Below are 12,732 nucleotides of genomic sequence, written 5' to 3' on the forward strand. Positions count from 1 at the left end.
AAACAGGTTCTCATATTTTTATTAGACTCATAAACGATCGACTTTTATAACGTTAAGTTCGTTAGTCGCAATGAGATCGTTCAGTTTTTGCGTGTTTTTAGTTATCGTGGTGTTTGTGAATTATTCGACATGTTTGGTTAATACAACAGAAAGCAGTCATAATATGACATGTAAATATCGATCTTCTTTTCTTTTTCTTAATAAATTAAGTGTGAATTTTTTTCATAGAGTTCAAGAGTTTTTTTTTCTAATATTGAGGATTGAGTGTTTGTATGTAGAAATCTTAAGATGGAATTTATTTTAAGCATATATAGCATATTTAATTGTTGGAATATTTGTAATATACGTTAATAATTAGTTTATTTTTTCCCTACCTACTAGCCGATAGGCCTATTCTAGCTACGTGCGGACGGGTGAGCTCACGGGCTTAACCTGAGAAAATTTTGCTAACATTAGCTCTAGCAAGAGCAGTGCTTCTCAAATATATCATCGGATCGGAATCGCGACCCACTGAGAAGTTACGGCCAGTAACTTAGCGGGAAATTAGCTACATATTACAATATCCTACCCAAAGATTAAAATAGCTAATTTAACGTCGTATAGTAGTTGTGTTGTCTATTTCGCTATCCACTGCGTAGAGCAGCGGTCGGGGAACTTTTTTAATTATTACCCCAAAATATTTTTGTGTAAGTTGATATCACCCCATAGCGAAGAACAAAAAAAAAACAAAATTGCTTCTTTTTAGCATATTTCATATTATAGGCCCCAATGATAATTTGGAAAAAAAATATGTATTCGTTTTGTTTCATTTCGTTTCATCGAGTTTGAAATCGCAACGATTCTAAAGAAGTTTCACTTCAATATATACTTTTTACTCACAAAAGTTTCATTTTTATCACCCAAAATTTCATTTTACCCCATTTGGGGTAATTTACCCCGGTTCCCCGACCGCTGGCGTAGAGGATAAGAAATAATGGAGGAATATAGTCTGAATAAAAATGCTCCGTAAAGGTCACGACCCTCAGCATTGAGGAACACGGTGCAAGGAGGAAGAGCTGTGTTGTAAGATGCATAAAAACTTTAGTGCTTCAAAATACTTTTATGTCTTTTCTCAAATTCAACAAGCGTCATGTCAAGGCTAGAGATTTTTTTAAATCGCATGTCGATGTCATTAATCGCATCGCATAAGCTAAAAAAAAAGGCATGTACACTGAGACCGTGACGTCATTTGCTCATTTATGCAATGAAGAATATAACAATACGAAAAGTAACGGAAAGCAGTGTAATGAGAATAGAAAGAGAGAGAGAGCACCTTACAGATTTAATATCGTTTCAAGTATTAACTTGTAATATAGGTGGAAAATAAGCAGCTTTGTTTCTTTATATTAAAAAAGAGCATACACTGCCGGCCAAAAGTTTAAGACCGCAAAAACATAATTATCTATCAATTGTAATAAAATTTACTGGTGATAGGACCTCTTGTGAATCCGCACGGGTAGGTACCACCACCCTACCTACTTCTGCCGTGAAACAGTAACGCGTTTCGGTTTGAAGGGCAGGGCAGCCGTTGTAACTAAACTGAGACCTTAGAACTTATATCTCAAGGTGGGTGGCGCATTTACGTTGTAGATGTCGATGGGCTCCAGTAACCACTTAACACCGGGTGAGCTGTGAGTTCGTCCACACAGCAATAAAACATCCCATTAGATAAATAATATAAATTCACATCTGCATATTCAATTGTTAATATCGAATATTTAAATAAGACAATCTTTTATCTGAGGGTACGAGACAAAATCTTAACACCGCCTACCGGTTCTTCGAGAGAGTCGAAGTGCTAGTAAATTTCCGTCATTGCACTCAAGAGATTGTTAAAACCAATAAGATCGAGTGGTACACGGCCATAAGCAGATTACAAAAAAGTAAACAAAGATACGGTACGATCTTACGGATGGATAAGTTTCAATTTTTCTAAGTGGTTTCTGTAACTAAGATGTGTTAACGAATGACTTCATCGTGAGACGGCAATAACAAACAGTAAGGAAAAAATAATAATGCAAAAAAACTAACAAAATACGCTTTTATAAAAAATCCAACTATAAGATAGAAAATAAATTTTAATAAATTTGAATTAAAAATAGTGTAAAAAATAATAATTTTATTTTAAAAAAAGCGTGGGGTGCATGGTGTCAGTAGTTATAAAAATTTTATGAACATATATGAGTAGAAGGGTTATTTTGATAAGATCCTGAAATATAATACATACGCGCGCTTTTTTTACAATAAAATTTTTTTTTCTTACACTATTTTTAGTTCAAATTTATTAAAAATTATTTTCTATTTTTTAGTTGGGTTTTCCATAAAAAGCGCATTTTTTAAGTTTTTTTAAAACTATTATTTATTTTTCTTTTTTTAGTTGAATTTAATTTTTTTCAATATTTTTTTTCTTTTTTTTTTCAAATATTGAATTGTCATCTGTACTTAATAAGTATATCAAATTTCGAGTTAATCCGACGTTTTGAACGGGGTCAAAATCATATTCAAAGATTCCGTTACATACTAACATACATACGTCTGAAGCTTATAAAAGGCGTATTAATAAAAAAGAAATAGAAAAATTCGTAAGGCGTTCGGATTGTTGGTTATTCTCATCTCTACCATGAAGCATTGTGCAATATTTGGAAGAGCATGTGTTGCTGCTAATAATGACTTCATGTGAAGCTCACAATGAGACGTCTCATTGAAGACGGTGTTTACGTCGCTGTGTCGCTTCTATGATCCGATCAAGTTTTTTTTTTTTGCTTAGATGGATGGACGAGCTCACAGCCCACCTGGTGTTAGGTGGTTACTGGAGCCCAAGACATCTACAACGTAAATGCGCCACCCACCTCGAGATATAAGTTCTAAGGTCTCAATACATTTACAACGGCTACCCCACCCTTCGAACCGAAACGCATTACTGCTTCACGGAGGAAATAGGCGGGGTGGTGGTACCTATCCGTGCGGACTCCCAAGAGGTCCTACCACCAGTGATTACGAAAATTATAATTTTGCGGGTTTGATTTTTATTACACGATGTTATTCCTTCACCGTGGAAGTCAATCGTGAACATTTGTTGAGTAAGCGAATTAAATTCCAGTTTCCTTTTAATTTAAGTTAAATCTTTTTTTTTTTTTCATTAGCAACATTCAACTACCTAGCAATGGAGATAAACCAAACGGACATACCGCAGTCGGACATCGATGACGCGATGGTGATCGATGTAGGAAAGTACACTACAGTCAGATTGGATTTTATCAACGACCAATATATGAAGTTCGATGACCCGTTCAACGAGAAATGGAACGCCCAGCCGAATAGATGTTTTGATGATTACACGAAATGTTTGGTTAGTCAGTAAGTGGATTGTTTAAATTTTGATTCTGTTTTAAGCTAGACGGGGTACGAATCCATTACACAAGTTAAAGTCTTCTTCAGCTCGATATTACTGATGCTTTGAATTTCATGTTGTAGAGATAATCCGACGCCCGTTTGTGGTTTCAATCGCCCTACGGACGTCGAGGAGTACGAGGGGTACAGAACCTTCAATAGCTACTGTGACGCATACTTCGACAACTGCCGGAAGGGCTACCGTGAGTATTTTATTTCATCATTTATATTTTGATTGGAATCTTTAAGAAAAAAATAATATTGGAACGAAGTTCCTTATTGGACGATGCGGAGGGATACCCCAACCGGGAAAAAACGTCCGTAACGTAAGATTTTGATTAGTAATGCACACAGTATGCGACTTAAGTTCGACCTACAAAAAATAACATATTTTTTTATCATTCATTGACCACGATCTCAGAGCGTTCGTTTGTGCAATACACTAACTTTTATGCAAACACACCTGAATGAAGTGTACCACAATAAGTTCGCACGTTACCGAATGACCGTGGGTTGTTGCGAAACCTCCAGTTTTATTTTTTTATACCTCGAATAGAACTTAAAATTAATACTTTTATAATAAGGAACTTCGTTCCTATCCGGTGTCCCATGACACCACACATTTTTTTTCTTTAAAACTAGTGAAAATTGCTAGGTCTCGTTGGATGCAGGTGGCATTGGACCGGCCGCACTGTAGATCGATTGAAGAGGTCTATGATCAGCAGTGGAGAGCTATAGGCTGAGATGATGATGTTATTGGTCCGTTCAATAAGCTACAAGTATCTCCTACGCCTTTTGTTGTAGATGTCTATGGGCTCCAGTAACCACTTAACACCAGGTGGGCTGTGAGCTCGTCCAGACAGCTAAGCAATAAATAAGTAAAAATATTTTTTTGAAAAAGAAAAGGTACTTATGTTGTCGTAAATGTACTGTCAGCAATATTAATTGAGATGTGAGTTTTTCGATCTCAAGTCAACTTATGCCGTCAAACCGGAACCTACAATAGCATCACAGTTTAAAAAGGTAAAAGGATGATACTTAGGGATCGATCTGAGGGTAGTATCAAACTATTCATATAGAACATAAAAATTTTAGAGATATCCGCCATATTCAAATATCCACAGTTTTTTTTTTAGTTTTTTTTATTGCCCTTGTAGGCAGATGAACAGCATACGGCCCACCTGATGGTGAGTGGTTACCGTCGCCCATGGACTTCAGCAATTCCAGGGGCAGAGCCAAGCCGCTGCCTACCGTTGCCTACCTAAACTCTGCAGGAAGAAGTACATATCTGTAATAGGTGTAAACTGTATTTTGGATCGCCATCGAATCACGTTAGCTAGCATGAATATATAGTGTCTAGTTTGAAACATTTCAGGCTACTGGAGAATTTTGGATACAGGCAGATGCGACTTTAAATACCGAGATCACAGAGATGGAATTACCGAGACGCTTCGAAGATTGTGGGACGTCGCATTGGAGGATAAAAATAATAATTTTGAAACTGAAAATTTTGATCAAAAAGTTTAAAGATCCAAACCTAATCTCAAGCTGTGGTTATATGTTAAAATCTAGATTTAGGTTAAACTGTGTTTCTTTCACATTTGTACAGTATTGATCCTGAGCCTGTCTGATGTATATCGAAAGTATCAGTAAAATTCACCTGATATTAATTGTTATAGTATAACAATTAAGAAACATTAACCTCCTTCTGAAACCGGGTTAAGCTCTATTAAAATGGTTGCAAAATCCTTTATGAGTAAAACGTATTTTCTGTTTTCTTTTTCTTTTTGTTGATTTAAATAAAATACGTCCCGTGTTTGCGTAGCAAAAAGCAAGGACGGAGTTTTAGGCCCTCAAAGAGACAGACATAATAAGACCCGGACATCTTGTGGTTGACGCAGCGCTGTTATACTTTGTACGATTCAACATTAACACCGTTGCGTAACTGAATTTATTTATTTATTTATTTATTACACTTCATGTAAAATTTACATTGGCGGACTTAATGCCTAAGGCATTCTCTGCCAGTCAACTAAAGGTAGTGCAGAGTAAATAGTGGTAGGTGCAATGAAATTTATATTAAGTTACAAATATATACACAAAAAAGTATATATAATATATACATATATACACAATCACATATACATACATGAATATATACATAGATATAATAGTATTAGAAATTTTTATTTATTGCCCCTGTAGGCAGACGAGCATACAGTCCGCTCGACGGTGAGTAGTTACGGTTGCTCTAGGACGTTGGTAATGCCACAGACAAGCCGCTGCCTATCGTCTCCACAAATGTTTTTTACTGGTGGCAGGACCTCTTGTGAGTCCGCACGGGTAGGTACCACCTCCCCGCGTTTTCTGCCGTGAAGCAGTAATGCGTTTCGGTTTGAAGGGTGGGGCAGCCGTTGTCACCATACTGTGACCTTAGAACTCATATCTCAAGGTGGGTGGCACATTTACGTTGTAGATGTCTATGGGCTCCAGTAACCACTTAAGATCAGGTGGGCTGTGAGCTCGTCCACCCATGTAAGCAATAAAAAAATAAAAATGTCTTAAATTAAATTGTTGTCAACGTCCCGGACGACTTGAAGAGATTAAATGGTAAAATTAGTTTTAATTATCTTTACGACTTGCGAAAGCCAAAGACAATAATACTAACGTATTATAGATTTTACATAAAGCATACGGGACACAGATAGTTTTGTAATTTAAGGAATGTAAGCATTAACTGTATCGCAATTCGCAATTATATTACAAAAATTTATTAGAATGTGTTTGGGAGTTCGCTCACTCGCTTATTTTGGTAAATATTATGGTGAAAATATATAATTTTTCTTTTCTTTTTTATTCTTACAGTGATCGTGGTGGTAGCGAAATAACAACCAAACAGTTTATTTAATAATTATTAGTTAATTCTAGAATACAGAATCTAAATAACAGCCAAACTAAATCTGTAATTTGGTGTCACCGTGACATAGACTTTTTCATATTCAATCCTACTTACTTCTAAAGCAGTTTTTTTACGGCGATGTGTATACGCCAAGCCTTGTGTAATTCTTCTTAAGTGCCTTCTTATTTATAGGGTCGATTACGCTACCATGTAACATGAAATCCATCAGAAGCTATATTCAAAAGGGTCGCAGCCCACCCCGGCGGGACAGTTTGTGTAGATTACATTCACTAACGTCTTCTATTCAACCCTTATAATACTCAGTAGTTACACGAAACGGCTTTCTGCTAGTTTATACTGACCGTTTATAATTATGAAGTTGTCCAACCAACTTGAACGGGTTCGTGGAGGTATCAACGTCAAACCTTCAGTTGAATGTTTGACCGGGCTTTCGTTCCGGCTGTTTGAGTTTACAGATTCCCGAAACGATAAGACTCTTGGGACTTTATTAGTTAGAATTTGAGGTGGGTGGCGCATTTACGTTGTAGATGTCTATGGGCTCCAGTAACCACTTAACACCAGGTGGGCTGTGAGATCGTCAACCCATCTAAGCAATAAAAAAAAAAAAAAGAATTTCTTATATGATATTTATAGTACGCTAGTAATTTTTGTTTGTTAATTTCGTAATTTGATTGAATTCTAAGCCTTGTTTTTTTTTTTAAAACAGATTCTTAGCTTAATAAGTATGTAATTATATTATGGAGTTTTTTAACAACCGATAGCAATGAAATCTATACTCTATACTAATATTATAAAGAGGAAAGATTTGTTTGTTTCGAATAGGCTCCGAAACTACTGGACCGATTTGAAAAATTATTTTTCCATTAGAAGCCGATATTGTCCCTGATTAACATAGGCTACTTTTTTTTCTTTTTTTTTTCTTTTTTTTTAATTTTTTTTTTTTGTTTCATGTGTGTTTTTATGTTTCCGAAGCGAAGCGAGGGCGGGTCGCTAGTTATTTTATAACTTCGGCCTAATATCTTGACCAGGATCAACTTATAAAAGAAAGATGAAATTATTTGTTAGTTTGAGTTCCTATTTAAACGTGTTTTTATTTTATTTTTAAACGGCATGTTTATATTATTTACATTCATTGAAATTTTATTAATTTTTCGTATGATATTTTTCAAGAATGGTTTTTCTTTTAATTACTTACAGCAAGCTATTGATATTCTAAAACAAATAAAACTTTACTTTTATTTCGGATAAATTTTAGTTTTAATTATACGACTGAAACCCATTCGTTTAATGAGACGGTATATTTATATATATCACATAAAACTTGAAATTAGTAAAGAAGAACATGTAGGTAACAGCATGTTCTTTTTTACTAATTTCAAAGTGACCCTCAGAAATCGGTCACGGTTGTTGACTAACTAAACTTTTATTTAAATGATTTGCTGTCATCGCATCGTACTGTTATAGTACGGGTTTCGCTACGTAGATTAAAAAAAAATGAAATACGAAGTTATGGAGGTCCGACGACAGCTACGCGCACTGGTTTAGAATAGGATAGGAGAAGACTTGACCGCTCAGGTCGAGAGATTGTAGAAGACTCGACCGCTCAGGTCGAGAGGTTGTAGAAGACTGTCCGTTTGCGGGGCGGACGGAACAGGAGAGCTCGGGAATGCTGATCGTGCAGCTTGGTTAGGGCTGTCAGCCAAATAGTATTCATATTAGGGTTATAACAGTACGCTGATGATACTATTCTAGAAGTCTTCGTCGAAGCGCCTGCTAAAATTGTACAAGAGTAAAAAGTTGCTCCTGAATTGGATCAACAGCAGACGAACACGAACTAAAATATGTATACATCTGTGTTTTATTTTTGTCTTAAAGATCAGTGAAACTAGTCTACTTTTGGCTGTGCCCCAAAATAACATCCTCCCCCATCTAATGGGTGTCGTGAAAAGCGAATAAGAGGTTCACGGGAGGATGGGATTTAGCGCTTTTTGTGTTTAAGCCAGCCTATTTCGATCTTGCATTAGCTGCTGGTAAGGCGTATTTTAAGCCGACACGGCTATGGATGGTACCTACCATATTGCTTAAATGGGTGGACGAGCTCACAGCCCACCCGGTGTTAAGTGGTTACTGGAAGCCATAGACATCTACAACGTAAATGCGCCACTCACCTTGAGATATGAGTTCTAAAGTCTCAGTATAGTTACAACGGCTGCCCCACCCTTCAAACCGAAACGCATTACTGCTTCACGGCAGAAATAGGCAGGGCGGTGGTATCTACCTACCTGCGGACTCACAAGACGTCCTACCACCAGTAATTACGCAAACTATAATTTTGCGGGTTTGATTTTTATTACACGATTATATTATATTTGTATTATATTATATATATTATATTTGATGATTATATTTGTCCTAATAATAATAATTATGAACATACAAATAATAATAACAAAATGCAAATAATACAACAAAAGAAGAAAGAAGTCAATTAAATCTGTCAAACAGTTCTCGTGTAATGCTCCGTTACATATACGACCATTTTTATTAAAATATTATTTATTATATTAATACGTGAAGCAAAAACTTTATATCCCTTTTTACGAAAATTGCGGGGACGGAGGAGTATGAAATTTTCCACACTTATAGAGAATATATAGAAGAAATGCACAATGCTAATATTTTTTTTAAATAATTCATAAAATATACATTAAATCAATAATGAAAACATTACACACACTACATACCATGTATTTGACGCACACACGCATGCATATTATTTATTGTCAAACTTTTGTTCTTGACGTCTGTGGTCAAATTGAGAATAGATTAAATATTGTTTGTCTTTATTAATATTTTTTTATAGAAGTATAAAATACAATCATAATAGTGTACATACTAACAATTCCAATTACAGTCGAATTTCGACTACTGCGGGACCTCTAGTTTATTATTATTTCTTATTTATTTATTTATGTACACACAAAAAAGAAAACATAGTACAGAGTAATAGGAAAATTATGTACAAAGGCACTGCTTATTTCTTTAAGAAATCTTTAAATATGTTAATATTTTATTCTTACTACTTTTATAATTTCTAAAAGAATTTTAACTGGAATGTAACTTTGAGTACGACAGCAGAATATTAAGTCAATGAACACCGATTTTACAGTTCGGTGCTTTTAACGAGATTCCCTTCCGGGACTTTTGTTTGTAACTTAATTCTAATGTTTATTCAAAGATGATCTCATTGAGTTTTGTAGACACGAATTAGTGTCAAAGCAGCATACAAAATATGAAAGGCGACCCATATACAAATGTGTTCGACAAAAAAGAAGAATCGTACAGTATGTGTTTGTGTAGTAACATTGAAGTATTTTTATTTATAAAATTAAAATAATTATTGAATTATCGCGAATGCCCTGATAAATAATTATAATCTTTAAAAAAATATAATTAAAGATTTTCGATAATGGAGATTGTTTTGTAATCTATACTAATATATAAATCTACAGTGGTTTTTACGGATGTTCCATTAAAACTACTGAACCATGCATCCGATTGACTTGAAATTTGGTATCCATGAAGAAAATACATGTAATTAATGGACAGGCAAATATTTATATGAGTGTTGGACTCCCTAATAATAATGACAATAAATAATAATCTTAATTTTAAATGCGTAGCGAAGCGGGCGAATACGGCTAGTATTTAATTTATATGTAATTTGTTTTCTTTGTAGTAAGTTTTATTTAATGTTTTACCTTATCGTATAGAAATAAATAGCATATACTTATTTATTCCATTAAGATTCTGAGTCGCACGGGATACAACTCACAGTAGGTGGGTCGGGAAATCACGCGGCGAAAAAATTCCAAGGCGTCCAAACGAATTCAAAATTCTAAGCTATCGATTTACCGTAAAATACCTGGAAGTTTGTAGCGTGTATTTTCGTTTGTAACCGGGTCGTTTCGTGAACCGGCTAAAGTTGTAGATATCGTAAAGTTTCCTTCATTTTATAGCCTTGCCGTTAGTCATACGGAAGCGAGACGTTTTGTTTTCATTGTATTAGCTATGTGTGTTTCATTTTAGACATTACAATTTACGAGGTTCGTGATGATCGTGTTTCATCTACATATTTGTAACTGCACAATTTTTTTTCACAATGTTTAAATAGTACTTTTATTTTCCTACATAAGGTGATAGATAGCCTTGAGAGGCTATTTCAGCGTAACCTTAGCTAGTAGGTGAGCTCACGGGGCTCAAACCGGAGTGATGCTAACACTGACCCTAGTAAGACCAGTGCTTCGCAGAATCTACCACCGGATCGAAAACGCGACCCACTGAGAAGATCCGGCGAGAAACTCAGTGGGCTGTGTCTATGGGTTAATTCGCTCGTCGAGCCCTTCGTCGTAAGCGACGGGTTCGACGAGAACGGTGAGCGGTGCTTGTGGTACCTAAAAGCACCGTTAATGGATCGGGAGGATCCGTAATGACGTATTTTGGGCGACGTCGACTGTTTACCATTAGTACTAGTGTTCGCTCAATGAACGAATTTATTTTAATAACCGACACTTCAAGAATCAAATTAATTTTTTGTATTAATTTTTTTCTCTTCTATGTCGTTGAAATTTAAAAGAAAAACGATTATTTACAAAACCTAGGCTTTGTTTATTAATATTGAGAAGCGTTTTGGTTTATACATGTATATTTTGCGATATCACTATATTTTATATTAAACTATAGTGTTATTATATATTAAAGTATATAATAACGTATATAATAATAAAGTATATAAATTAAAGTATATATCTGTTTTACTGACGTTTGATGAGCTACCCCAACGTCAAAAAAATGGTAAGAAACGTCAATTGAATGTGGATGAAACATAGATGAGACAAAAAGTGATTTCTAAACTAAGATTAAGCCGTAACAGTAGTTTTAATTGTGATTTCTGAAAGTTGTCGAACGGTTCGCATAAATTTAAATTTCTCATGAATCCATAACTAAACAAATTAAATTTGACAAGGGAACTATTTCATTTCTGTTTTTACACAACTTACAAAAAGTTTTTTAATTTGGGTACGAAATGTAAAAAAATAATCTATACTTAATATTATAAAGAGGCAAGATTTGTTTCTTTGTTTGTATTGAATAGGCTCCGAAACTACTAAGCCGATTTGAAAAATTCTTTCAATGTTTAGAAGCTACACTATTCCCGAGTGACATGGGCTATAATCTTTTTAAAAAAATTTATGGATCCTTACTAAAAATACAATAATGTAACCAAAGTTGTAAAAAAATTACCTAAAATATTCTTTACATCGCGTGCTCTGCGGAAACTATTGTTGATAGAATAAAATAATGTACTACGACTTTGTAGAACACATTATTATTTACAAAAAGTGTCGTAACAGCATATGTCTAATAATTATTATAGTTAAGCCGCAATAAGTGTTATTTTATTTAAAAAAAAAACAACGTTAAATATCGTTGAAATTTTTTTTAAAGACCCGAGTGGAGCTGGAGCGGATGCTAGTATTTTATTTATTTAAAGGCCTTCTAAATGAAAATGTTGAAATATGTTGTTGACTCGCGACAAAGGTTCGTTTTAAAACACTAATTACATTTTTAACGTACTTAGTTCGCTTGGGCAACTTTCAATTTAGATATGAATCTGAGACTTAATTCGGCGCTGTCAAACCAAAATTTGCTATTTGCAAAAACTCTATTTTGAATTAACGAGTAAAAACATTTTCGTATAAAATTTTATATGAAGGTGAATTTTTAAGAACTATAATCAAATGAAAGCTATAGATAAATATTAAAGCTATAGACACATAACAGTTTTTTTATACGGTAGATAGGGTTGTGAACTATACGAAAAGGTCAAAAAGTAAAAATCTCAAAAAGTGCACATAGCAGATTTTGGTTTGACAACGACGTTATGCTGATCGAAACAGCTCACAAATTTTCAAGTTTCAACTAAATGCGCCACCCACCTTGAGATATTAGTTCTAAGGTCTCAAGTATAGTTACAACAGCTGCCCCACCCTTCAAATCGAAACGCATTACTGCTTCACGGCAGAAATAGGTAGGGTGGTGGTACCCACCCGCGCGGACTCACAAGAGGTCCTACTACCAGTAATTACGCAAATCATAATTTTGCGGATTTAATTTTTATTACACTATGTTATTCCGTCACCGTGGAAGTCAATCGTGAACATTTGTTGAGTACGTATTTCATTAGAAACACCGGTGCATCGCTCAACACGAATGCACCGGACGTCTTATCCGTTAAGCCACGACGACTAAAAGCAAGTTTTTTAACCTTTGTTTGAAATATTAGGGAGTGCCGATTGAAGTATTTTATCAAAATCACTTAG

The 12,732-nt window shown here is 34.8% G+C and overlaps 1 protein-coding gene across 1 annotated transcript; it reads left to right on the forward strand.

Moving 5' to 3' along the window:
* The first annotated feature begins 3,188 nt into the window (after nt 1-3,188).
* LOC110385320 (uncharacterized) lies at nt 3,189-4,956 on the forward strand. The gene is made up of 3 exons (XM_062676249.1): nt 3,189-3,396; nt 3,514-3,632; nt 4,805-4,956. Exons 1-3 carry the CDS (start codon nt 3,203-3,205, stop codon nt 4,954-4,956), a joined length of 465 nt encoding a protein of 154 aa, XP_062532233.1. The 5' UTR covers nt 3,189-3,202.
* Nucleotides 4,957-12,732: the final 7,776 nt, after the last annotated feature.

This window comes from Bombyx mori, chromosome 26, assembly GCF_030269925.1.
Source record: "Bombyx mori chromosome 26, ASM3026992v2".
NCBI lineage: Eukaryota > Metazoa > Arthropoda > Insecta > Lepidoptera > Bombycidae > Bombyx > Bombyx mori.

Bases quoted from the DNA above. Each gene is read 5' to 3' on its own strand.
- LOC110385320 (XM_062676249.1), top strand. From the start codon at position 3,203: ATGGAGATAAACCAAACGGACATACCGCAGTCGGACATCGATGACGCG. The intron at 3,397-3,513 runs GTAAGTGGATTG...TTCATGTTGTAG, and splicing joins ACGAAATGTTTGGTTAGTCA to AGATAATCCGACGCCCGTTT. The intron at 3,633-4,804 runs GTGAGTATTTTA...GAAACATTTCAG, and splicing joins CAACTGCCGGAAGGGCTACC to GCTACTGGAGAATTTTGGAT.